The 27,522-nt window shown below is 34.5% G+C and overlaps 1 protein-coding gene across 8 annotated transcripts; it reads left to right on the top strand.

The window, feature by feature from the left end:
- Nucleotides 1–499: 499 nt before the first annotated feature.
- On the top strand, nt 500–17,333 carry LOC110103526 (auxin response factor 16). 8 transcript variants are annotated; one of them, XM_028692697.1, is made up of 14 exons: nt 500–673; nt 1,073–1,185; nt 1,274–1,369; nt 1,456–1,512; nt 1,642–1,797; nt 1,895–1,979; nt 4,467–4,557; nt 4,641–4,805; nt 4,900–5,095; nt 5,278–5,416; nt 6,990–8,021; nt 8,157–8,422; nt 16,789–16,979; nt 17,066–17,333. In XM_028692697.1, the coding sequence occupies exons 1-14, from the start codon at nt 628–630 to the stop codon at nt 17,178–17,180; spliced, it is 2,748 nt and encodes a 915-aa protein (XP_028548530.1). In that variant the 5' UTR covers nt 500–627; the 3' UTR covers nt 17,181–17,333. The 8 variants fall into 8 exon arrangements, 6 of the variants coding, with proteins under 6 accessions (XP_028548530.1, XP_020687938.1, XP_020687939.1 ...); XR_002303964.2 differs by lacking the exon at nt 17,066–17,333 and adding an exon at nt 11,486–11,730 and having other exon boundaries at nt 6,990–8,422; nt 16,789–16,927; XR_002303965.2 differs by lacking the exon at nt 17,066–17,333 and adding an exon at nt 11,486–11,687 and having other exon boundaries at nt 6,990–8,422; nt 16,789–16,924.
- The last annotated feature ends 10,189 nt before the right edge of the window (nt 17,334–27,522 follow it).

Raw genomic sequence — 27,522 nt, forward strand, 5'->3', positions numbered from 1 at the left:
ACAAATATTGTTGCATCCTAAAATATTTGTGGATGCAACAATATTAAATCCTAAAATATTTATAGATATATGAATCTCTATAAATATTTTAGGATGCAACAATATTTGTAAGCTGATCATACATCGAGACAAATTTTTCGGAAGAGAACCTGCATTGTAAGATGGTCCCGAGCATGTGCGCGTCCGGCTTCTCCGCCCGAATATTAGCATTTAGTCGCACAAACTTTCTTATGCTATAAATTAACCATTATAATGTGACCCCAAAGTCATTTTCAAGACTGCCGAAATGGATAAATAAAATAAATAAAGCAATTTTCTTTTTTTATTGCGGCAGGTGGTTGGTCACTATTTGCACCTTCCGCGGCTCCACCACCCTTTCCGTCGGCTTGGAACACAGAAATTCTTCCGGTAATGACGTCGTCGCCAGTGATCCTCCGGAACTCCAACCCTTTGCTAGTCATCTTTTCCCCTTGCTTTTGAAGTTGAATTAACTGTTCTCGATTACTTCTGAGGAAGAAAATATAGTTCTCTGTGCTCTTTCTCCAAAGCACATTGGTGGATTTCTCGTTCAAGGTGTCTGCTGGTTCTCTCTTACTATTTTTGTTTTGGAGGAAATTTTAGAAGATCATGAAGGTTCCGCCGGCGAATGGCTTTCCGGCCAATACTTCAGAAGGTGAAAAATCTATACTTCCTACAAAGTTTAAACTTCATAGAAATTTTGGTATTTTCTTCAAATTTTGTGGGATGAAGAAGAGTTTAGGAAGGTTAGAGAGCTGACGGAGAAAGGTAACTTAGTTTCTGCTTTCTGGAGTTGGTTAAAGTTGTTCTATGTTAAGCTCCCAATATTTATTCTACCTCTGCAAAACCGTAGTTTTTTTCCTTTTTTCCCTTCTTTTAGCGTTCGATGCTCTATTATTTAATCAAAATCAACAATGAAACTTTGAAAAGTTGAATTCCTAATTGCTAAGTTGAAACCAAATGCATACTTTTCTGTTCTTTAAGTCCAAATAAGTTGTATTCAAATATTTTTAAAATCATTTATATATTGTTCTTTTGATATATTTTTAAACAGGGGAAAGAAAGAGCATGAACTCAGAGCTATGGCACGCTTGCGCCGGGCCGCTTGTGTCTTTGCCACCAGCAGGCAGCCATGTTGTTTATTTCCCTCAAGGCCACAGCGAACAAGTCTGCCCTAGCTTCCTTTAAAGCTTTGATCCCCATTTTTAATCTTTTCTGATAAATTATGAATGATTTCGATGAATTTGAGCTTCAGGTAGCTGCTTCAATGCAGAAAAAAATGGATGGCATTCCAACTTACCCATCGCTTCCTTCTAAATTGATCTGCGTGCTTCAGAATGTCACCTTACATGTATGTTTTTTCAAAATGAATTAATGGCTGTGCTTGCTACATGAATTTTCTTCATCATTGTTATACATCTTAGTTGATATGGTCAGGCTGATACTGAAACAGATGAGGTTTATGCTCAAATGACTCTTCAACCAGTTAATAAAGTAGGTTCCATCGCACTATATATATATATTTTTTTTTTATCGCACTATAATTTGTTGCTAACCTTTAATGCTCAATTTCCTCCCTTTTTTCTCTTTGAAAAGTTCTTTTCTAAATAAAATCTTATAAAGTTTGATAGAGAGGCATTGCTAGCATCTGAAATGGGACTCGAGCAGAACAAACAACCCACACAGTTCTTCTGCAAAACACTTACAGCAAGCGACACTAGTACTCATGGAGGATTTTCTGTGCCCCGCAGAGCTGCCGAAAAGATATTCCCGCCTCTGGTATCATCTTCATCCTTTTTGTTGTTGCTATTGATTCAGAATAAATTAATGTTAATTTTGAATAGTACAGTTAATACAGAGATTGCATGATCTCTAGGATTTTACATTGCAACCACCAACTCAAGAGTTAGGGGCCAATGACTTGCATGACATAGTATGGACATTTCGGCATATATATCGAGGTATGGATCCTCTAAGATGTTTTAGCCAATTCATTGGTTCTGAGGTTAATTTATGATGTTAGAGAGTCAGCCTCATCCAAATGTCCCAAAAAAAGTTATCAATGTTCAAAGGGATCCACCTTGGTTGGTGAGTATTTATTCTGCTTTACTCAATGTTCAAAGTGATCCACCCCTACATAAACATCTTTTAACATATACCTTTATTTCCAGACAAATCTAAATTTACATAAGGTAGATAGGAACACATGTACTTGGAAGAGATGAACTTTGCCTTGGTAACAAAAAATTTTATTGATAAATGAACATCATTCAAATATAATATACTTTCTCGTTAGGGGTTGTTTAGTTGGATGCATTTAAAATATAAAGTAAAAGAATGCAATGTTAAAAAAACTCCTATATTTTGAATTTCGGGTTATTGTTTTGTTAAGTGTAAGTCAAATACACTAAAATGAAAATTTATATTTATTTTAATAAGATTCAAAAGAGAAAAAAACTTTTGCTCATACACTTTCTCTCTGTGGACAATGATGTGAGTGATATTAATGAGATTGAGGGTTTGTAGAGTCAAGGCCAACCCCTAATGGAGGTAAGGTCAGGGGGTACAAAGGTGAGGCTAGTGCATGATAGAGGTGAGGTTGCGGGTTACACAGGTAAGGGTAGAGTTGAGGGTCTATACAAGGTCAGCTTTTGGGAGGTAAGGTGGATGCCCGGTAGCGGTGAGGTTGGCAGCTACGGAATTGAGGGTGAAGGTGAGCGCATGCATGAGGCCATCACTTAAGGGATGTGAAGTTGGTGCTTGATAGAGGTGAGATCAAGGGTTGCAAAGGCAAGGGTAGAAGCGAGAGTTTGCATAGGGTTGGCGCTTATCAGATGCAAGATTTAGACCCAACAAAGGAGAGGGTCTATTTAGTTTTGCACCAACTTGTGTTTTCACATTTGCCCAATTTAATCGAATTCAAAATACATTGAAAATTAACTAGCAGAGATTCTAAATTCCTCAAAAGATTACTTTACATTTATTTAACTCAACCAAACATCTAAAAATTCAAAACCATGAAATTCCTTTTACTCTAGACTTAAAATAACCCTTTTAAAAAATTTAAGATGAAACCATAAGAGATTATCAGTATCATTTTGTTTCATTGTTATCTTTGACAAAAGGATGTGCTGAACTTTTTTTTTTTGCATATATGATGGGAATTGTAATTCCTTATCAATTTTCAAAAACATATGGCTAGATTAGATGATGCTTTCATTTTACAAAATCCATAAGCAAATTCTCTATAAGCTTTTACTTTAATTTTGGGTAAGCAAAATTAATATTATGTTTGCAAGAGATGAAATGCTTAAGAAACATTTAATATATGAGAAGTTAAATGTTTGATCATTTGCAAAAAAATACCAAAATTCGGATACAAGAACATTACTAGGAGCAATTACGATATTTTAATTAAAATTATATATATGCAAAATCAATCGATGAAATTTTAATATAAACATGTCAAAATACTCATAATAACGATATCTACCACATATAAAAAATTACATAATGGAAGTTCATCAAAATGAGTGATAGTCCATTTTTATCAATTTTAGGAGGGAGAAAATTAACAAAATACAAAATCATTGAAAACACAGGTAGAGCTAAGATTACCTATCACCATCAGAACACTTTTCATAACTGGAGCAAAGGAAAATACAATCCTGAAGAGAGCTTAATCTCTCCTCCTCTTCCTCTCCTTTCTTCCTCGATAAGGGAGCAAATGGGAATGGGGGTGCTGGGTATGGGGGTTAAGATGGTGAGGGATATTTAATTTAATTATATATAAAAACATCATTTAGTGCATGATGCTGCGTATTTATAAATCATAATGGCGCTACGTTGCATGCAGAGATCCAAGTTACTAAAGAAAAAAAAAAAAGAGCGCCACTGCGCTCTCTAGCGCAGCGCTCAAATTCAAATTTTTTTCCTATTTTCAATTACTTCATTTTATGAAATTTCAGGTTTTTACAATAAATGTATGAATGTAACTAAACTATAGAGCAATTAAACATAATCGATATTACAATAAATGTCGAGGATGGCTTAAGCTCAACTCGACTCATTTACACCCATGATCCATTAACTTTAAATTTCATCACTTTTTGCTGCATGAATATTTTTGCTCCAATTTAAAGAGTGCAAATATTAAATCTGACCTTTTATATATTCTGGGATTAAAATGGTCTCACAAAAATAGTTGAAGACGAATTTGGTACTTTTGTCTAGATAGTTAATAATTCTTAATTTTCATTTCATTAATCTTATGTGAATATGTTTAACCCCTCATAAGATGCCTTGCTTCAAGAAGATACCCATGGGAAGCTCTCATATTTTAGGAGCTATCTGAATAAACTTACTTAAACTGTAATGTGGAACTCCTTTTCCTCCTACATTTTCTGCTTTCTATAATTCCTCTAGTTTTAAGTTGATCCTATTTACAGGTCAACCAAAAAGACATCTACTAACAACAGGGTGGAGTGTGTTTGTAAGTACAAAAAGGCTTTTTGCTGGAGATTCTGTCCTTTTCATTCGGTAGGCTAAATTAGATAGATTTTGTCCTTTATGTCAACATTAATGAAGAATTTAAATTTATTACATGTAATCTTTTATCCCAGGGATGAAAAATCACAACTTCTCTTGGGTATAAGGCGTGCCACCAGGCAGCAACCAACTATTTCTTCCTCTGTCCTCTCAAGCGACAGTATGCACATAGGAATACTTGCTGCTGCTGCTCATGCTGTTGCGAATAGTAGTCCATTTACAATCTTTTACAACCCAAGGTATATCTGGTAGTCCCTAAACACTCAATGGTTATTCAGAATTTCCAAGAAAATCTTGTTTTAATCTGATAAATTTTCTTTGTTTTTGTGATAGAGCAAGCCCCTCTGAATTTGTCATTCCTTTAGCAAAATATAATAAGACATTTTACATGCAAGTGTCCCTTGGCATGAGGTTTAGAATGATGTTTGAGACAGAGGAATGCGGTGTTCGCCGGTACATGGGAACAATCACAGGCATCAGCGACCTCGATGCAACTCAGTGGAAAACTTCGCAATGGCGTAACATTGAGGTTTGAATTTTTTACCATAAAAAGGCATCTTTAGGTTTTTAAATGTCAATTCTTCTTCTTGAACTGTGTTTAAGCTATATTTAGGCTGAAAATTGTTTATATGCTTGCTTTCCTTTCACGCACATAATGAACTGGTTCTTATTCAAACATTTTACTTCTTTCTCTAATTTTGCAATTATTAGGTTGGGTGGGATGAATTAACAGCGGCTGATCGACCAAGCCGGGTATCATTATGGGAGATTGAACCGGTTGCAACTCCAGTCTACTTGAGCCCTCCTCCATTTTTTAGGCCTAAATTCCCTAAACAACCAGGGATGCCTGGTAAATTTTTGTTAATTTTATCTACTTATGCCCTCCTCCATTCTACTTAAGCCCTCCTCCATGGGTTTTTTTATTAGTTCTACATACTGGGTATTCTTTGAATAGAAATTTTCATTGGCTTCCAATGTTTATAATAGTGTATCTGCTGCTGGCATTTTTCACCATTATGTTGTTAGTCATTCTTCTGAAGTGACTTTCACCAAAGATTTTCTATCATTTGTTTATTTTGAAATATACAAAATTTTAGCTTGTGAACAAATATATATATATACTTTATTATGGTCTATATTATCTTTTATTGTATTTATTGCTCTTTCCTATTGCCTTTATATACTTATATTTATACTATCATTAGGGTCAATAAAATAAAGATGTGGTATTTTATATTTTCTGTCATAGCATTAGAGGAAACATTCTAAGTCGTCTTTGCCATTGTCTCTTGTGATGATTTCATGAGGATCCCATGTCTCATCTTTCACTCGATGAAATAGATGTTCACCTTCATCTTGCTTTTGGTTGTGTTGATCCCATAAAAATCTTGTGGGGGATCCTGTGTCTGTTGAGGATCCCATGAATATCCTGTAATGATCCTACATGCCTAGTCTTAGCTTTCTCAATGAACTATTATTTATCTTCGTTTGTTTTAAAAATCCTTTGAGGGTTCTGTGTTTTGAAATTTTTGTGCCGTTGAAAATCTAGTTAGGATTCACACCTGTGAGAATCTTGATCAATTGAATCTCTTGCTTGCCAGCTTGTGGTGACTCCTTAGCTTGTTTCATTTGCCAGTTTGCTCGCTCGATCGTGTATGATCTTTTGCGCAGATCGACCTACTTGGTTCACCCACTAGTACTTTACGCTCCACTTGAGCTTACTTACACGCTGATCGATCATGCTCAGTTGCCACCGCTTCGCCAATTAGCATTGCTCTTTCACCCACTAATCACTTTGAGCCACTCTCTCGGGCTTGTTGCCATGCATTTTCCCATATGAAGGAGTTCTCACATCTGCTCAAATTTTGTATCTACTCAACTTGACAATGGCTCATGAGCTCATCAGATCTTCGGCCCTGGAAATGATTATTCCAATGTCAATCTCTTTGTTCTCACTTTTCACTAAGAATGTCTCATTCTAACATCGATTAGCTAAGATCCGTAATTTTGGAAAGCTGTTAAACACCTCTTGGCTTAGATATTCCAGTTCTTTGTGCTGTAAAAATTCTTGATGCTTCTTATGCATTAGAATCATTAAAATATATATATGCAGTCTTTTATATTTTATGTTAGTTCAGGATTTGAAGGCTACCTGTTCTTTTGAGAGTGATATCAAGCCTGATTTTTGGCCATAAAAAAAATATAAGTTATGGCACATAAGCATGAATAAACATCCGTAAATGAAGCTAGAACTACTGTCCATTTTTTTCCTTCACTTTGGGCTTTTATTCATAGATTCATTATGAAAAACGTTAGTATATTTTCAAAATATTTAAGATGGGTCATTAGCAACAACTAATTTCAAGGTATGCTTATTTTCTGTATTTTCCTTTTATATCTTTTGATTTTATTTTTGTGAGTAGCAGATGATGAAGCTGAAGCGGAGATTGCCTTTAAAAGTGTCATCCCATGTCTTGGGGATGATTTTGGCATAAAAGATACTCAGAGTCAACTGTTCCCTGGCCTGAGTCTGGTTCAGTGGATGGCCATACAGCAGAATTCTCGGCTAAGCTCCTCTACTTCCCAACCAACCTACATCCCCTCCATGGAAGCATCTATTCCAAGTAGCCTCATCTGCAACGATCCGGCAAGACTATTGAGTTTCCAGTCTCACACATCCTGCTTTCCGAATTTTCAATACGGTTTCAAATTAAATCCACAAAGCCAACAGTTAGATCAACACCAGAAACCAAAGAAGCAAAATTCCAATGAGATTCAATTCCCGCCGCCGCAGCAGCTGGCAGAAAGTCAAACACATTTAAAACAGAGAAAACATGACAACCAACAACAGAATCTGCAGCAGCTTAATGCACAAAAGCAACAAAATTTAACTCAAGCGCTGTTACTTAATGAACAACTTCAGCCATCTGCCTTTCAGATACAGCAGCAACAAGTTATACAGAACCAAAAATCTCACTCTATCCAAGGAAAAACTCTATTGAACCAGACATATCTTCAACCACAAGTGCTTCTTCAATCTAATTCCAACTTCCAGCAACCAGTGGAGCTGCAACAGCATTCTCTATTGCAGCAGCAGCAGCAGATAGAGATGCAACTGATACAGAAGCTTCAACACCAGCAAGTGCTGTCTCAGCTTAGTGCTCAAGTACAATCTCAGCTTTCTCAGCAGTTGCCATTGCAGAACCAGCTGTTTCATCAACAGCAAAATTTCCAGCAATTACCTAAAAACCAAATAGCAGGTCACTCTAACCCTCAATTACTCGCCAGAACTCCACCTCCACCATCCGAAAATGATGCACCTTCATGCTCTACCTCGCCTTCCAGTTCTTGCCAAGTCTCAATGCATGGTGTACCTAGCAAAGTGCTGCAAGAACTTCAGAACAGGCATGAGATGCACGTGATCAAGGAGACTAATCATATTCTTTGCCATAATAGTATGAGAGATCAATTGGATTCTTCTTCTATGAATTCTTTTTGCTTGGACGGCAGCTTACAGGAAGGATTTTCACATTCTCCTGTATGTTTGGATGCAGATCTTCGTCATGATTCTCATAGTAACCTTCTTACAGGAACCAATTCAGATATTCTGTTACAGAACTCTATGCTATCAAGGGGACTCGGTTCTGGAAAGGATATTCAAAACTTCTTACCAAGTTATTGTAATCAGAGGGATGTTGACACCGATTCAACTGCTGCTGTCAGTTCTCAGTCATTTTGCTTGCAAGATATGCCATTCAATCCTGGCTGGTCAGCTGATGCTTGTTTTAACGAGGTTGGAATGCTGAACCAAGAAATGTGGGCTAACCAGCCACAACGCAGGAGGACATATACAAAGGTTTGTCCTTTGAAAACTTAAATGATTACATCCTGAAGGTAGCTGATTTGATTTTCTCTGAGATGGTTTAAGTTTGTTACGCATTAGAATATTTGTGACAATAGAGAGATTTTAATTTCTAGTTTTGTGTGAATATCGAGCACATACATAATAGATAAAACAATGTCTAAAATTATTAAATGAAAAATCCAGAGAGAAAAAACCACGGAACTTGATGTAATTGAAATAGTATATCATGTAAGTAAGGTTATAAAAGATTGCTCTTCCCTTTAATTGGAGAAGATAGGATGTCAATGTGTAGAATATTAGCCTGGCTCATGTGTTTGCAGCAACCATTAAAAAAGCGAACGAGGCTTCCGCATTGAGTCGCGCCTCAAGTCGAGGCGGAAGTCATGCGTATCAGGGCTTACGCCTCGAACTATCCAGCGAAGCCTATGATTTTTTCGCACAAGGCGTACGCATTAGAGCGTAACGCCTCGAGGTAGTATGAGGCACCACCTCGAAATTTTTTCTTCGGTATATATGTAAATACGACGTAGCCGATTCGTGTTTGTGTATTCGCGTATAGGATTAGGGCTTCCTGTGAGAATTAAAAGGCGAACTAGAGGCGAAGCCGTGAGGGAAAGAGACAAAGCCGTGAGTGCAGGAGACGACGCAGGAAACGAATCCAAAAGCAATAACGGTTTCGAAAGCAGTAAACAAAGTTGAAGTTGTGAGTGCAGGAAACGTTCAGGCCTCGGTTAGGTCGGAAGAGCAGGTGAGCGGTGTTGTGGCCTTGACTTTGAGGTGCAGTAATGAAAGCTTGAATAACTCCTGATTCGGCTTTCTTTCATTCGTCCGCTCAGTACATGCTCGGTAACGAGCAGGTACAAGCTCGGTATCGCTCAGTACATGCTCGGTACTGCTCAGTACATGCTCGGTACTGCTAGGTACATACTTGGTACCGAGCCAGCACCGTTCGTTACCGAGCAAGTATACGCTTGGTATTGAGCGGTACATGCTCGGTACCACTAGGTACACGATCTGTACCGAGCAGTATATGCTCGGTACGGAGTGGTACATGCTCGGTACGGAGCGGTACATGCTCGGTACTGACCCTAAAGGGATGTTTTATTGAGCGGTACATGAAGATTCTTCTGAAGAAAATCAAAGTGATGATGAGCCTGCATTGGGTCTTGATCCTAAAGGGATGTTTTATTTTTAAGTGGGTTTATTTTAAATCTTCTTTTCCAGTAATATACTAATGTTATCTTAGAACAAATCATCAAATTCACAATTGACGTAATATTTTGTTATTTTTTGACAATTTTGTCATTATTCATAATTTTAAATTGCTTTATTTTTATAATTTTTAAGGCTTACGCCTCGATCCGCCTCGAGGCTTACGCCTCGCCTCGCTAAGCCAAAAAGCCTCGATTCCTGATTTCGCCTTTTAAAACGTTGGTTTGCAGTAGAGAATGTTGAAGGTCATGAAGGGTGATGATGGTGGTGACGAGATGATTGAGTATCGATAGTTGTCAACATCATTGATGGATGATGGTGGTCAGGAGCTAGTCTTCTGGTGACGATGTTCGGGGGATGAAAGTCAAGTGATGGTGCTTAGGAGTTGGCCACTGGGTGATGATAGGCAAAAGCGGTTGAGCGGTGACAGGCAAAGGTGGATAGGTGATGATAATTGGACGGTGATAGTTACTGTCAAATATCAAGCAAAGTTCTAGAGTTATTCAAATATCTAAGCTCCTCCAATTTCAAGTCAAAATTTAAGCTCTTTTATATGAAGAATAAGGGTCGATTTATAATTTATTAGTGGCATTTTGATAAGTTTGTCTAAAATCTACAAACACTCCATTTGATAGACCTTGTTGATTTCTTCAATCATAAATCATTTGTTAAGTATTTTATCTCCTTAATGATTAAAATATTGAATGATCTTGAGCTCATAGGATTTCCCATCGAGACACTTGTTTTAACTGTAAATAAATGAGATTCGGATTTCATTTAATTCTTCAATTAATGTCGCAAAGTTCTCAACTATGCTTGAAATTCTTTATTTGGGCTTATTTGAACTTCGATTAAAACACTTTTGGTGTCGTTAGTCTCATCTCATCAAAACTATCATTTCGACTATGTATTTGAAATTAGAATTCAGATTGCACCGAATTTGACTCTAAAAATTTTTAATTCAAGTATTCCATTATAATTCGTGCTAGATCAATGAATTTATTGATCATGTTTCACCCTATTGTCGGACTTTAGAATCTATGTGACTCATATAAGAGATAATAATTGATGGGTCGATCAATCCTTAGTGCGGTAATACAAATATGATAAAAGAAGTCCCCCAAAATACCGAAACTTTGTTTAGTATTCTTTTTTTTTAAAGCAAATTCTTAATTGTTGGTTCACTTATCTAAATTTTAATCTTATTATTTTTGTTGACTAATCATATGTATGTGTGTTTCTCGCAAAAATTTTCATCGCAAAATTCAACTATTCTTATCTTTAGAAAATTTTTTATTTTCAAATGTTAAATTTATCATATTTTTGTATTTAGTGAATTTTTTAGATCAAACTAGTCATACAAAAATTTTAAAGTCTTTTATTGATTGTATATATCATCTTTGGCTACTCACCAATTTTTAGATAAAAATACTACTGTTTCGTAGAGTGAAAAATTCACGAACAACAGCATTATACAATATATCACTTTGTTGAATAAAGACATTGAAAATTTCTTGAGACTTGTATAGTTGTCAAAGTTGATTAAAATTTTTTTTGATACTATCTTTGATATGTAGATTCTTAACCAAAAACTTCAGAATTTTTCTAGAATTTTTTTTTCTAGAAAAATTCTTGAGTGGTTGTTTTTCACAGTTTTTACATTTAATTGCTACGGTAGAAAATTACTTTGACGCATTAGAGACTTGTATGTTGTTTTATGCCGCTTGAAAAAAAAATAACAATTTTATATGTCCTCCCATAATTTTAAGCATGCTTGACATATTTTTCTCTCTTAAAAAAAAAATGGTACTCCAATTTGATATGAATGTATATATATTTCAGGTACCGTTAAAAATGGAGCCTTAAGTCTTAGCTTGATATTGACGTTGAGTGTCAACATTGGTGATGTTTGGCATAAGTGTTGGTATTGTTGTTATTAGAATCAGTTGAGATACACTGACTACAACATATTTCAAAAGGGAAGAGATTGTCTGTTAAAAGTTGAGGGATATGTTTCAAGACTTGAAGTTTGTAGAAATCTTCAGTTAAGTCTTTGTTGATGGTGATAAAGAGTATCTTTCCATCATGTAGGTTTAGTAGTTCTATATGTAGTTTTAAAATAAGGCTTTTTATTTGTCCAACCCTTAAATATATTTTATTCACATCTTAATATACAAGCATGATCAATATTTATCAAGTTTTTTAAAGTTTTGATAATACTTGATGAACTCTTAATTTTTTGTGTAAGAATAATTCAATTTTTTGAGAACTTGCCTCCATAGAAGACAAAGTCTTTTAGATGTCTTTGAAATACATTTGAAATCTTCAATTTTTATTAGAAATCTAGCATATCATAGTTGAATATTTGTGTTGGTCATAAAAAAAGTTTTGCCCACCAATTGAAACATAGGGATCTTGATCTTTTATCACTTTAGATGAAAAAATACATCTCTCTTCTAAGGCCTATGGCTCATGAGATTTTATGAATTGAAAGATTGTGCCTTTTTAGGTTTAAGTTTTCTAGGATTTTTTAATAGCCTAAAAATTCTATACTTTTTTAATCTTATACATTCTAAATTTTTTGAATAAAAAGGAATGTATTCCTTCCAGGGGCGGATCCAGCCTTAATTTTTAGGGGGGGGGGAATGTAGAGATTTTTTTTGCCTTGAAGTCGGCTCGACCCCTATTTGTTCATATCCTTAATCATTGTACATTTCGCAGATATGTCGGGGGTCCAAGGCAGCGCCCCCTGGTGGGGTTCGATCTGGGACGGCACCCCCGGAACAAATTTTGGTTGTAAGGATGTTTTTTAAATTTCTTTACTATTTCTCTTTGTATTTGGTTTATCGTTTGATTATGTTGGGCAATTTCCAAAAGACCATAGTATTTTTTAAAACTTTTGGGGGGGGGGCGGGGCAATTCCCTACAAATCTATGTAATAACGACTAAAAAGTAGATGTAGTTGGACATATTACCTACATAATCATATATATAAAAAAAAAAAATTTAGGGGGGGCAATTGCCCCCCTCGGCATAAGGTGGATCCGCCCTTGATTCCTTCTTAGGATTAAGGATTATATCTTTAAAAATTAAAAAAAAAACATGCACCTTTTGTGACTTATTTCTTCTAAGGTTTTAAGATGAAAAATAATTTATACCTTCTAAGTTTTGTGCCTTTTAAGATTTTAAGATGAGAAATGAGATGTATTTTTTTTAGCCGTATGCCTTCTGAGATTTTTAAATGATTGTATAACTTGTTTCTTCTAAGGCTTATGCTTTTAAGGTTTTTAGACTATTGAATATCTCATACACTACTTATTATCATGGAGTCTTTCTAGAAGGCATGCTAAAATTTTTTGTAGTATTGATAGTAGATATCATAATTTTAACTAAAATGATTAAAAAATCTTACTGCGTATAATGTATTCCTTTAAAGTCAAAGTGTCAAAAGTAACTTGATTATTTTTAGCATGCCTTCTTGTGCATCATGATATATAAGTTGTAGTAGCATCCTTATGATAATATCAATAACACTTATCACTTTTTTATCATGAATCTTGTGATCTCTTTTGTTATGAGGCTGATGATCTATTATTTTTTTTTTAATAATTGCCTAGGTGCCATTGGTGAATTTATCATTTAAAATTTTTCTTGTATATGAAGATAACTGTTTTGCCAAATGTCCTTTTGAATAATGAAATTGACAATATCGGAATTGGTCTGTTCCATTTGAAATTTTAAATGGCTTTAGCCACTTTGGATGTTTAGACTTCTAAATCTTAATTAAAATGTTAGCTTTCGATATGCTTAATCGAGTATAATTAAACATCTCGTGGTATTATTGAGACTGTTGAATTTGGTTAAAATGCTTTATCCCGTCTTTTGACTGGTCATACTTATTTCATTAGGGAGGTCTATCAAATTTTTGTTGTGGGTTCTTGCGTTTATTTGAAGATTATCAAAATTGTTTTGATGGGCATTTGATGGCCTCGTCAATAGTAATTTGTGCTTCTATTCAATGAATAAGATAAACATATGAGAGAACTATCTCTCATATCAATATAGAGTAAAAATGTCTAACACGGTGACCTCTAAGAAAAATATCTTGTAGTACTCTGGATCTACTCTTAGAATTTGACAAGCTTTCGAAAAGAATCTTTGAAAAGTATTTCTTAAGAGTTTTCTTCCTCATGTGGTAAATCCTAGAAAGATGAGAAATTATTGTTAATCCCTTTGTAATAAATTTCTCAACAAAGAGTCTGAGAAGGTCCAATGTTGGGGATAATCCTCCTCGAAAAAGAGTAGAACCAAGTGCTAGTTTTAGGCATAAGAGTGGTAGATAGAGTGCATTAGAAGCCTATAGAATATAGATGATAGACCTATACTGGTTGATGTGCTTGTAAGAACCAAAAGTTCCACACAAGGATGGACACTTGAACCCTACTAGAATGTGGCATTGGAGTATGGAAGTGTTAGAAGTTATAACTCAAACTGTAGTGAGAAGTAAGTTATTTTATTTCTATTGAGTTAGGTGTTAAAGTTTATATCTTATGATATTATAAGGGGTGTCAACAAGGCGAAGTTAGATCAAGTCCTCCAAAGTTGTTCGTGAATTATGAGCTGATCGGGCAACATAAGAAGGATGGGTTGAATTGAAAATATCAAGAAGATCTTTTTGAGGCGTGATGGAAGAGGCACTTTAGCATTGATGGCTAGGAGGCCTTACATGAGTTCTATCAAATTGATCAACCCTGTGTTATTGTTGATTTTATGGTAGGTGGACTCCATGATGCTATGATGTTGCTCTATTTGCCGTTCTCTTTTTAAGAGCTAAAAGATTTGAGCTTGATGCTTGTTCATCTTGCGAATACGATCCTGAAAGAATAAACCTTTAGGGCTTTTATTGGTTGGATTTTCTTGTCTTTGATTGAAGGGTTGGTTCTTAGATTGATGAATGTTGGAGTATGAAACTCTATTTTGATAGATTTTACACATGTCAGCCGTTTGACTAGTATTTGAAGAATGATGGGATGGTTTCCCACTGATAGTACTAAACCATTGCATGTTAAAATATTTATGAAAAAAAAAAAAATTAATATCTTAAATTTATATGAAGATTCAATACATGTATAAATAAAAAAAGTTGCAAGATATTAAAGATCTTGCATGAAACATATAGAAAGAGAAAAACCATTTAAAATAGTCATCTATAATTGAGGTTACAAAAAATTTGCTCTTTCCCTCGATTGGAAAAGATAAGTTTACATTGTGTTAAAAATTAGCTTGACCTCCTGTTGATGTACAAGAGAATGTTGGAGGAGCCTTAAAGAGTAATGACGACAATCACCAAATGACTCATAGTCAATAACTGTCAATGTCACTGATGAACTGTTGTGGTTGTGGTTTGGAGACTGTCGTTGGGTGATTGTCGTCAGGAGATGAAAGCTTGTGATAGTGGTCAAGATATAAAAGGCAAGCTATAATAGTTGGATAGTGGCAATCAGGCAATGATAGAGGGTGACGGCTAGTAAGCAATGACAATAGTGTTGTGATTGTTAATGTCGAATATCAAGCAGAGCTTTGGAGTTTTTCAAATATCTAAACTGCCTAAAATTTCTAGTCAAAGTCTAAGCTCCCTTTACATGGATTTTTTAATTATTTTCTAGAATGGTATTTTGATAATTTTGAAAAAAAAATAAACAAATACTCCATCAGATGGCCCATGTTGATTCCCTCGATTATTAATTATTTTTTCAATATTTTAGTGCCTTAATGATCTTAGAATTGAATGCTTTTGACCGTGTTGGATTCTTCTTACTGGGATACTCATTTTGATTGTAAGCAAAGCTTGATTCCAGGATCATTTGATATTCAATTAATATCACAAAGCTTTCAGTTATGTTTTAATTTTTTGATTTGTGCACATTTAGACACAGATCAAGACACTTTTGGTGTTATACTTGCCACATTGAAACATTTGTTTTTTACTATAAATTTGTTTAAATTAGAGTTCATATGATCCCGAGTTAATTTCGAAAATTTTCAATTCAAATATTTTATCAAGATTCGTGCTAGATCAAATGAATTTTGTGGTCGCTCAAATAAAATTAATAGGGATCAACACCTAAAACTTAAATATGCAAGTCATTAAAAAGCATGGGCATGCAAAATCATATGTATCTACACCTTTGCATGACAGAAAAGTAAAGACTAAATAGTTGTAATCCTAGGTTTGCATCCACTTGTAAGAATGACTTATCAAACTTTTAGTGTATCTTTTCTTTACATCATTTGCTCATAAATGTTAGCCTGCACAATCTTTTGATGTTTGATGACTTGCAATTCGGAAACGCATGCTTGCTTACCTTAACTAAACAGTGAGAAGCACATTACCAGTATTGTGAAGCCGTCCATAACATCTCAAACTACTTCACAGTCAATTTACATGAACAATTAGAATAAACATTTGAAGCTAGAAGATTCTATTTATTGCCAATTCTATTAAAGAAAACCCCAAGGTATGTAAATTTTGTCCAATCAGCAGTGGAAAATTGACCAAGTTTGTGGGACAAGTTGAGAATTAAAAAGCTTGAATAACGAAAGTCCCTGTACCAAGCAAATCAGAAGAGAAACACAATTAGAATGCTTTAGGTATCCGCTGAAACAGCAGGAGTTAATGTGCTTGTCCACAGAATCATTCGAGCTATAGAACTCCCACTTGACTGAACAAACTCCTGATAAAAACTTATATTTAGGCTTCATTTGGGATGGCTTTCTTACTACTTCTTAAAGCAGTTTTTTAGTACAAAAAGTTGAATAACGAAAGTCCCTGTACCAAGCAAATCAGAAGAGAAACACAATTAGAATGCTTTAGGTATCCGCTGAAACAGCAGGAGTTAATGTGCTTGTACACAGAATCATTCGAGCTATAGAACTCCCACTTGACTGAACAAACTCCTGATAAAAACTTATATTTAGGCATTTGGGCTTCATTTGGGATGACTTTCTTACTACTTCTTAAAGCAGTTTTTTAGTTAAAAAAGTTAATTTTTTTAAGAAAGCCGTTCCAAATGAAGCCTTAGTTTTGCTTGGCTATCATTAACGCTTGGACTAATTTCTCTGCTTGTTGCTACCTCACTATGTAGGTTCACAAGCGCGGATCTGTTGGACGATCAATTGATGTCTCGCGCTATCGAGGTTACGATGAACTCCGCCATGATCTTGCTTGCATGTTTGGAATTGAGGGACAACTTGAAGATCCCCACAGAACCGACTGGAAAGTAGTATATGTGGATCATGAGAATGACATACTTTTGGTTGGGGATGATCCTTGGGAGTACGCATATTCTTCACTATACTGAGCAATTTTAAACATCAAATTTCTATCATTTTATGCTTATATCACAAATGTGATAAATGCAGGGAATTTGTAAGATGTGTTCAAAGCATCAAAATACTATCATCATTGGAGGTTCAGCAAATGAGCTTAGCTGGTGATCTACCAAATGTGGTCATGCATAACCAAAGCAGGAAGTAGAACTGAAGTTGGGACTGCGCAGAAGATTTAAATAAGCATTGGCAAAATTCCTAACCGACTTTGTACTATGCCATTTTCTTCAACAAGGCTAAAAAGTTTGAATGAGCTATATTAGCCGTTTGGAAAAAAATTATCCAGTATATTCCTTGCCTTTTTTTTCTCTTTTCTTCAAAAGGGATTTTGTACATAATAACATATAGATGCGCAGAACATTTAAAGCTTCAGTGCATTTACTAATGCATCTCAAAGTTTACATTTCACATTCTTATAAGGCATTCTTCTTCCTTTGGTAAATTGGTGAGTCAGTTAGCTTATTACACTACTCCGAGTTGATTGTGAATGGATAAGAGGGTGGTGACAAATAAAGAGAAAAATGCAGGCAAAGGGCAGATCAGAGATATGTGTGCTCATTCGCTTGGGCCTACCTCATTGAGTTGTTCGATTGGATGCCTTCAATTTTACCGTCATCTTTTATTGTTTTATGACACTGGTCTCAATATTTACAGAAATAAAGACAAAAAAAGCTAGCATGTACATTGATAACAGAGTTAACATTACTATGTAGAATAGAGTTTAGATTCTCCACTGGATGTAGGTTTCCAGATAAAGATGATATATAAACACCACAATGAGGAGGAGAAAAATTTTGTAACAAATGTTGGGGGAGGATGAGTAAATACTACAATGACGAAACAAGAAAGAAAGTAAAAGCAGCGTAAAGTAAAGAATTTTAGGATTTAATGTAGAAAAATTCAGAATATGTAAAAAAAAAAAAAATCAAAGAGCTACATCACATCAAGAAATTCAATAAGAAATTTGAAAGAAATAAGTACAATCTCTCTTCTCTTTCACTTTTTTCTTGCGTCTCTCATGTACCATTCTCCCTCTTACACTAACTTAAAATACAAGAGAAAGTCAAATAAATAAACGCCAAGGAACTTAGCCCTTTAGAAAATGAGAAAAAAACCCTCCAATCCATCTTGTAGTGTTGCGGCGTCGGTTTGGAGCGCTATGGTGCCCAGTCTCTGTTTGATAATGCTTCAATGCTCAAACACTCAGCGTTGTGGTGCTTAGTCTCTGTCTTGACTCGCTGAGGTGCAATATTTTGACCGCGACAATTCTATGGTCTCTGTCGTTCAGCGCTGGAGCACTCGAGAACGTAGGGCTGTACGAAAAAAATTTAAAATCCCCGCACCCCACAATGTACACCACAAGCTTTCAGGTTCGAGACAACAGGATAACCAGATTGATCAACTAAATAAGATTCCATAGATAACAAGAAAAATGATAAAGAAAATTGTACAGTCCGTCTCACAGTGTTGCGGCGTCAGTTGGTGCACTATGGCCTTCAAGCCTCTATCTTGCATCGCTGCAGCGCCGTATCTATATCACTGTAGTGCTCTACTCTCTATCGTTAAGTGTTGCGGCTCTCGGGAACACATTGTCGGGGCCAGGCGCTCAGGAATACATCATCGGGGTGCTCAGGTACATAGCTCTGGGGCGTTGTAGGGGGGAAAATATTTTTTGGTGAAAAGCACCTAAACCCAAGCAGGGGATAAATGACAAGTTTACCCTATTGTACACGACAAGTTTTGAGGGCCGAGACAACAAAATAATCAGATTTATCAACACAATTAGATTCCACACATTACAACTATATCAATAGAGTATATAATTTTTAAAAACATTTATTAATCCTTAATAATATTTATCCACTCTTTTGTTATTTTTCTATTATATTCATGTTGTACATCTATAAATATGTATCATTCTTTAATTAGTGAATAAGATTTTAAAGTTAACATCTCCGGCAAGATGATGGGGAACCGTCTCCATTCTGTCTCCTTTGAGCACATTAACATCTCCAAAAGCTGCACTTTTTATTATGACTAGTCAATTCATGACTACTTTAACACATCGAGAGAAATGAGATGGATTTATCAAATAGCATCCCCTCATTACTAATATTATTCCTTAGAAACATGGGCGGAACCAGCCCTAATTTTCAGGGGGGGGGCAAATTTATAAGACATATATGTCTGGGGTCCAAGAGGGCAGTGTCCCCTGGCGGGGTTAGACCTGTTGGGGGCAATTACCTAAAGACCATAGTATTTTAAAATTTTTAGGGGGGGCAATTGCCTGAAAACCCTTGTAATAAAGACTAAAAAATAAATAAAAAGAGGTAAATTATCTAAAACACCATATAAAAAAAAATTTTAAAAAATTTTGAGGGGGGGCCCCGGAACCCATTGGGTTCTGCCCCTGCTTAGAAAAATTTGAATGATTTTCTTAGCTGTAAAACATTTTCTCGGGGGCAAAATTTTGAGAAGGATCATGCTTTAAAAATCATTTAAGAGAAGGAGCATAATAGTAAATAAATTTAAAAAGGAGCATAAGAATTAAAGAAAACTCAAAGCAGGTGCGCGTTTTCTAAGAAATTGCGATCCTCCATCGTGTTTTCCTCTGAAAACGTGATACTTCACTGCATTTTCGAAGAAAATGCAATCCTCAATCGCTTTTTCCTCATAAAACATGAGTTCACTGTATTTTTCAAAGAAAATGCGATCCTCAATCACGTTTTCCTCATAAAACGTGACTTCACTGTATTTTCAATGCAAACCCGAACGTCCATTGCGTCTTATCATGCCTTTTTTTTTTCTGTTTTCTTCAAAAGGGATTTTGTACATAATAACATATAGATGCGCAGAACATTTAAAGCTTCAGTGCATTTACTTCTGCATCTCAAAGTTTACATTTCACATTCTTATAAGGCATTCTTCTTCCTTTGGTAAATTGGCGAGTCAGTTAGCTTATCACACTACTCTGAGTTTGATTGTGAATGGATAAGAGGATGGTGACAAATAAAGAGAAAAAAGCAGGCAAAGGGCAGATCAGAGAGAAGTGTCCTCATTTGCTCGGGCTTACGTCATTGAGTTGTTCGATTGGATGCCTTCATTTTTACCGTCATGTTTTATTGTTTTATGATACTGGTCACAATATTTACACATATAAAGACAAAAAAGCTAGCAAGTACATTGATAATAGAGTTAACATTACTATGAAGAATAGAATTTAGATTCTCCACTGGATGTAGGTTTCCAGACAAAGATGATGTATATAAACACCACAATGAGGAGGAGAAAATTTTTGTAACAAATGTTGGGGGAAGATGAGTAAATACTACAATGACGAAACAAGCAAGAAAGTAAAAGCAATAAAAAGTAAAGAATTTTAGGATTTAATGTGAAAAAATTCAAAATATGTAAAAAAAATCAAAGAGCTACATCAAATCACGAAATTCATTGAGAAAATTGAAAGAAATAAGTACAATTTTTCTTCTCTCTCTCTTTTCTTGCTTCTCTCATGCACCGTTCTCCCTCTTACACTAACTTAATATACAAGAGAAAGTCAAGTAAATAAACTCCAAGGAACTCAACCCTTTAGAAAATGAGAAAAAAAAAACCCTCCAATCCGTCTCGTTGCGTTGCGACGTAGGTTTGCCTAGTCTCTGTTTGAAAATGCTGCAGTGCTCAAATACTCAGCGTTGTGATGCTTACTCTCTGTCTTAACTCGCTGAGGTGCAATATTTTGACCACGACAATTCTATGGTCTCTGTCGTTCAGCACTGTATCACTCGAGAACGTAGGGCTGGGGAGCTCGTGTACAAAGTGCTATGGCTTTGTATGAAAAAATTTTAAAATCCTCGCACCCCACAATGCACACCACAAGCTTTCAAATCTGAGACAACAAAATAACTATATTGATCAACTAAATAAGATTTCCATACATAACAAGAAAAACGATAAAGAAAATAATACAATCCGTCTCACAGTGTTGCGGCGTCAGTTTGGTGCACTACGGCCTTCAAGTCTCTATCTTGCACCGCTGCAGCGCCGTATCTATATCACTGTAGTGCTCTGCTCTCTATCGTTAAGTGTTGTGGCTCTCGGGAACACATCGTCGGGGCCAGGCGCTCGGGAATACATCATCGGGGTGCTCAGGTACATAGCTCTGGGGCGTTGTAGGGGGGGGGGAATTTTTTTTGGTGAAAATCATCTAAACCCAAGCAAGGGATAAATGACAAGTTTACCCTATTGTACACGACAAGTTTTGAGATCCGAGACAACAAAATAATCAGATTTATCAACACAATCAGATTCCACACATAACAACTATATCAATAGAGTATATAATTTTGAAAAAAATTTATTAATCCTTAATAATATATAACCACTCTTTTGTTATTTTTCTATTATATTCATGCTGTACATCTATAAATATTTATCATTCTTTAATTAGTGAATAAGATTTTCTAGTTAACATCTCCGGCAAGATGATGGGGAACCGTCTCCATTCCATCTACTTTGAACACATTAACATCTCCAAAAGCTGCACTTTTTATTATGACTTGTCAATTCATGACTACTATAGCACATCGAGAGAAATGAGATGGATTTATCAAATAGCATCCCCTCGTTACTAATATTATTCCTTAGAAAAATTTGAATGATTTTCTTAGCTGTAAAACATTTTCTCAAGAGCACATAAACAAATCGAGCTCGAGCCGACTCGCCAGCCGGCTCAGTTCACTTACATTCTTAAAATTGGGCGAACAACATTTGTTTTTTTTCAAACATCAACCGTTAGTTGTTGTCTTCTTCATTTACAGTAGTTTATTATAAAATTTAGGTTCCCCATCATTTTCTAGCTCACTTAAAATTATATTATTTATTGCATTTATTCATAGCTATTCTTGAATAATTTGGGTATAAAATAATTGTAATATGCCCTTAATTTATTTTAAACATATGTTCCACATTCAAATAGAATCTTAGTGTCCAATGTTGATTAGGAGAGTATATAACTTGAAATATATATTATTGTTCTGCTAATAAAGTCATCCAATTCTCTCTTCATAACATATATTATTTTTTTCTATTTATTATGCTTATATTTACATGTCAGCTATATTTTCTGCTAAAAATTATTCTACTTCATTCGACTTATTGGAATTCTTACTTCTACAGTTCTACATGATTTCCTCGGGTAAAACTAATAGATTTTGGAACATCTCTTATCAGTAACTTCTTACTCTCTTTGACCTGCTCTTTTGCATGTTGTTAGCTGATGAAAATATGTATGGTGTGAAGGCTACAAATGTGCTATGATGGCATAAAAAAAAAACTAAGTTGTTGGAAACTAAAGATGCACTTCTCTAATGTGGTATTCCTACTGATCAATCATGTGTTTTTGAATGTCCATTTTGCTTCAATGTTCTAAAATTTACATTTAGGAACTTATTTCTTTCTTTTCATATATGAGATGTAATTTTTTGAGATATTTAGATCAATTAAGACAAATTGACACACACATCACATACGTGAGACTCAAACCCAAGACATCTCGGTTGAAACCCAAAGCTCCAACCAACAGACCAAGATAAGCTGCATAATTATCATTCTTTGTTTATATATGATTCATTTACGACGGTTTTCTTATTGCTTCTTAAAACAATTTTCTAATATAAATTTTTTAATTTATGTACAAAAAATTGATTTAAGATGCAGTTAGAAAGTTGTGCCAAATAAAGCCAAAATTTATAATACCAACCATGTTTGGCAAAGATTTTTACATAATCTCTTATAATCAATTAAAAAAATAAATATTTTTTGCAAAACAACAAAATTAAACTCATCAGATTCAAATGTTTGGTTGGATATAATTATAATTTTTTAAGAGTTTAAAATTCTTCAAATTTCTAAAACACACACACACACATATATATATATATATATATATTCACACAATTTTTGATCAGTTGATTGACTATCAATCAAGAGGTTTTGAATATGAATCTTATTATATGAATTTAACTTAATTATCTTAAAATATCCTCCTATAAAAAATTGAAATAGTCCATACATGATTATCTAAACTATCTTTCTAGAAGACCACTCTTCATTCTATCAATGTGAACGTAATCTGTCTGTACCTATCTGATTAAACATTGCGAGTAATGGGGGAACCAATCAGGCTGACGCAAATTAATATGCATTATTGTAGTGGTCCGACTTCCGAGCGGGCCAGGTTTGCAAAGCAATGACCTTTGTAAGGATAAATCTCTTATTATTTATGTGCTTGGCTTCCTTAGTAAGATACAAATTTAATATAAATGACTTAGCCTTTCTTTTTGAGGGTGGGGACTAAAGGTTCACAATGCATGTGTGACTGAATAGCCTAAAGATTTTCAGTAGGGTTCCCCCTATTAGTTGTCTTTGAGCGAGCCCTCGCGTGCAAGACCGGACAATCAAAAGCCTTATACAGTTTTGTGCTTCCTTCATAATTTGTTCTACTAATATTATTTTCTGAAAATTAACTATTCGTTTCAATTTGATTGAGTGGATTCAGTATTAAAATCATCAATCTATTAACAGTATTTGTTATCACTGATCTAAAAATGGTTACTATAGATTTCATTTGAGACAATTTTTATACTATTTCATAAATCATTTTTTAGTACATTTTAAAAAAAAAAAATTATACTAAAAATTTATTTACAGTAAGAAAACTATTCAAAGCAAAATCTAATTTTATTCTTTAAGAATATTTGAGAATTTATTGTGATTAAAAAATCAATGTTGTAAGAAGAAATAATCATTGCAATATTGTAGATGAAAGGATATTATTATTATTATTATTATTTTCATTCCTCTTTTATATTACATTTTGGTATATTCTTTTATCACTCGGAGTCAATTCCTAATTAAATTGAAAGAAAATATGAAATTTTTTATTTTTCATCAAAAATAAGTCATATGATTTAATTAATCAGATAAGCATAAACTTAAAAAGAAGTTGAAACTCAAAATAAAATAAACTATGCTCAGGTTTTATGATATTCAAGAAAAATGTCTTATTTTTTAATAATCTATTTGTCATTAATTTCATAAAAAAAATTATTTCAATATATAGAGATAATGCATTATTTCAATAATGATTGGTGCTCATATATTTCTCTTTTTTTAATTTTAAAAAATGATTTACTGTTTTCTAAAATAATTTTAAAAAAAAATTCTTAGCTCAAAATTTTAAATAAAAAAATTATATCAAATAAAATCTAAATAATGACCAGCAAGGCGCACTATCGAAGTCTTCAATAGAGAAGGCCAAGATGAAGCCTCAAGGAAGCTAGCTCGTTGCAGTGGAGACAAAAAGCTTGCACGATAGGCCTCGGCTATAATGATGGATGCCGTTGGAGAAGTGGATATAAAATATTGATATTTTAACAGATGTTCTGAAAAATGTGGACAAAGCTTATTAAGGCATTGTTTGGGATAATAAGTTTTTTTTTTTTTAATTTTAAAGAATATTTTATAGATATACACAAAATCCAATGTATTTAACCATATAAAGACTCATTCATTTTTTTTGGGTTTTTACAGCAATACCACTTTATAACACCTATTTTACATATTTAACACCTAAAACTTAAATATTACATCAATACCACCTAAATACTATTCTCATAATAAAAATACCACTCCGTTAGTCCCCATCCATTTTCGTTAGCAAAGCCCTAGCGCCCCGCCGAAATGTCTTCTCCCCGCTAGCTGTCGCGAGCAGCTCCGCTCCATTTTCGTTCGGAAAGCCCTAGCGCTACCCCGCCGAAAGCCCTAGCTCCGCTCCATTTTCATTCGGAAAAACTATCTCCGGTCATCTTCCTCAGGTTATCTTATACGCAGAATTTTTCACACTTCACTCTTGCATTCGTAGAGGTTTAGGTCAGAGATTGGTTTTGCTTCAAAGATTTTCCTAACTTCAAAGAATTTCCCACACTTCACTTTTTGTAAATTTCTAAGTCTTTGTTGACAAATAGTGTTTAGTTGAAATTCGTAGATTTTTTCACATCTTCCTCAGGTTTAGTTCAGAGACGAATTCGTAGAATTTTTCACATCTTCCTCAGGCTTAGTTCAAAGCTGCTTGTGTTTGAGTTTGGAGTGACCACACTTCACTTTTTGTAAATTTATTTGTCTTTTGCTACATAATGGCTGTAATCTCTAAAAGAATTTGTATGGTAATGCTTTTGAATGGAGTAAGCAAAGTGTTCTTAAAAATTCATTTGTCAAGTTATTCCTAATTTTTTTTGTCTTTGTTGACAGATTGTTATAACATTTGAAATGAGTTCTACGAATTCGTCTGGCACGAGGCGCACACGAGCTGAAGTTTATTGTTATTGTCGGCTGAATTGTGTCTTGTATACATGCCACCGTGGTCCTAATAGTGGAAGACAATTTTATAGGTGCATGAATAATCGAACTGATGACGACTTCATATACTTTAGATGGATCGATGAAGTAGAAGATGCATATTATGGAACATATGATGAACTCAAAGTCTTTGAGGCACATGTTATTAAGAGGCTTGACTGGATCAGATATTTGATGAAAGTCTTCATTGCAATTTTTCTTGTTGATGTAGCCATCCGTTTGGCTTTGTAATGTTAGTTGCTAAGAAATATCAACACGGGCTTTTTGTTTTTTTTAGTCGTCTATGTTAGTTGCTTGTGTTGATCAAGTGTATGTTGTTTGCTTATCCAAATTAATGAAAAAAATTTTCTTTTAAGAATTTCAGAAATTGAGATGAGTCAAAAAAATTTTACTTATGTTGAACACGAGATGAAGCTTAAATTTCAGAAATTGATCAAGTGTATGTCGTTTTACTTGAGTGCAGTCCACTGCAGCTGCATATCTGCAGAATTTTTACAAATACAGAAATTTAAGCTGTTCTTAAAGCGCTGAAGCAAGAAAAATGTATGAAGCAAAATGCATTTTTCATTTTCTGGAAGCAATCAAAATGGATTATTTACAGAAATGTGATTTCATTTGTCCGAAACATTAAAGAATGTTGTTTTGATTTTGGAATGCTGCCGAAAATGGGTTCTCTACAGAAATTTTTACAGAAATGTGATTTCGGAATTGCATTTGCCTAATACCAATTCAAATACCATTGCTACAGACAACGCTCACTACTTAAGATCAAGTGAACTCTTTCTCTGTTAAAACCATTAGCTCACTTCTTAAGATGCAATAACCTGTAGAAAATGAAAAGCTGGAGTATGACTAATAAAGCCATTTTCAAACCAGCAAAGCTGGAGTATAAACAAAACCACAAGATCAAATTGAACTCTAGTCATTTGGCATTGCTGAAATTATATCTATAAAGCCAATGGTTTTTTCAGAAAGCCATTGAAACTTACATAAAATCTTTGAAAGGCATGATCAGAACTATCAAATGTGTATGTAATATGTGACCCCGGATTTCTTTCAAGTAATTCAGCATTCAATGTTGGAACCCATTTGTAGCTATCATCAACTGAACCGAAAATTGCATCACGGGCTTGTTCTCTTGCTCTCCATAGCTTCATGTAAGGTACTGATAAACCATATTCTTTCTCTAGATTGCTCTTGATTTCTTTCGGTGGAATGTCTGGGTGTCTCTTCACTAAATCTTGAATTTCATTAGCAACCCAAGCAGATGTGGCGAGTCTATTCCTTGCACGATTAACACCATGACAAGTATGTACTCCATCTACTCTCCTTATTTGGAAAGACTGAGTATCTTCACAAAGAGATGCCCGAATTCTCCATTGACATGTTTGGTAAGAACATGTTGCAATAACACGTTTCTTATCACTTGCTTTAATTCTAACACCAAAGTTATTTCTAATAGCTACTGATCGCAGAGCATTTTTGAAAGTTTTTGCATCGTTGAAGAGTGTGCCAACTTCTAAATCTTTTGTAATGGAACATTCAACCATCTCTTCTACACTCACAACCTCCATAGGATTTAAAACTGGTTCATTTACATCATCTTCTTGTACTGCAACTACAATCTCAACACGTAAATTCCCTTTCAATTGATTAATCAACTCGTTCACATCATTGTCAGTTGTAAGAATTTTATATTCTTTGGGTGATGTTCTGTATATGTGGTAATACATAATATATTGATGTCCTTTGAGCCATGGACAAATTCTATCTATTTCAGTTATAAGCTTGCAAATATTAATATAGCCTTTCTCAAATTTAACAGTTCTTTGTTTGCCGCCATTGTACCTTCTCCTACTTTGATCCATTGTTACAATCCAAAAGCCTCCATATCTAAATGATACCAATATTTCCTCTTTTTGTCCTCCAGTGCTATCATTAGATTCCTGCATTAACAAACAAATAAATGAGTAATCTACTGAATACTTGTTAGGTATTAATTTAACTGCATTAACAAACAAATAAATGAGTTTCAAATCTTAAAAAAAAAAAAACAGATAAATGAAACAGATAAA

Source organism: Dendrobium catenatum, unplaced genomic scaffold (genome assembly GCF_001605985.2).
Source record: "Dendrobium catenatum unplaced genomic scaffold, ASM160598v2 original_scaffold_254917, whole genome shotgun sequence".
NCBI lineage: Eukaryota > Viridiplantae > Streptophyta > Magnoliopsida > Asparagales > Orchidaceae > Dendrobium > Dendrobium catenatum.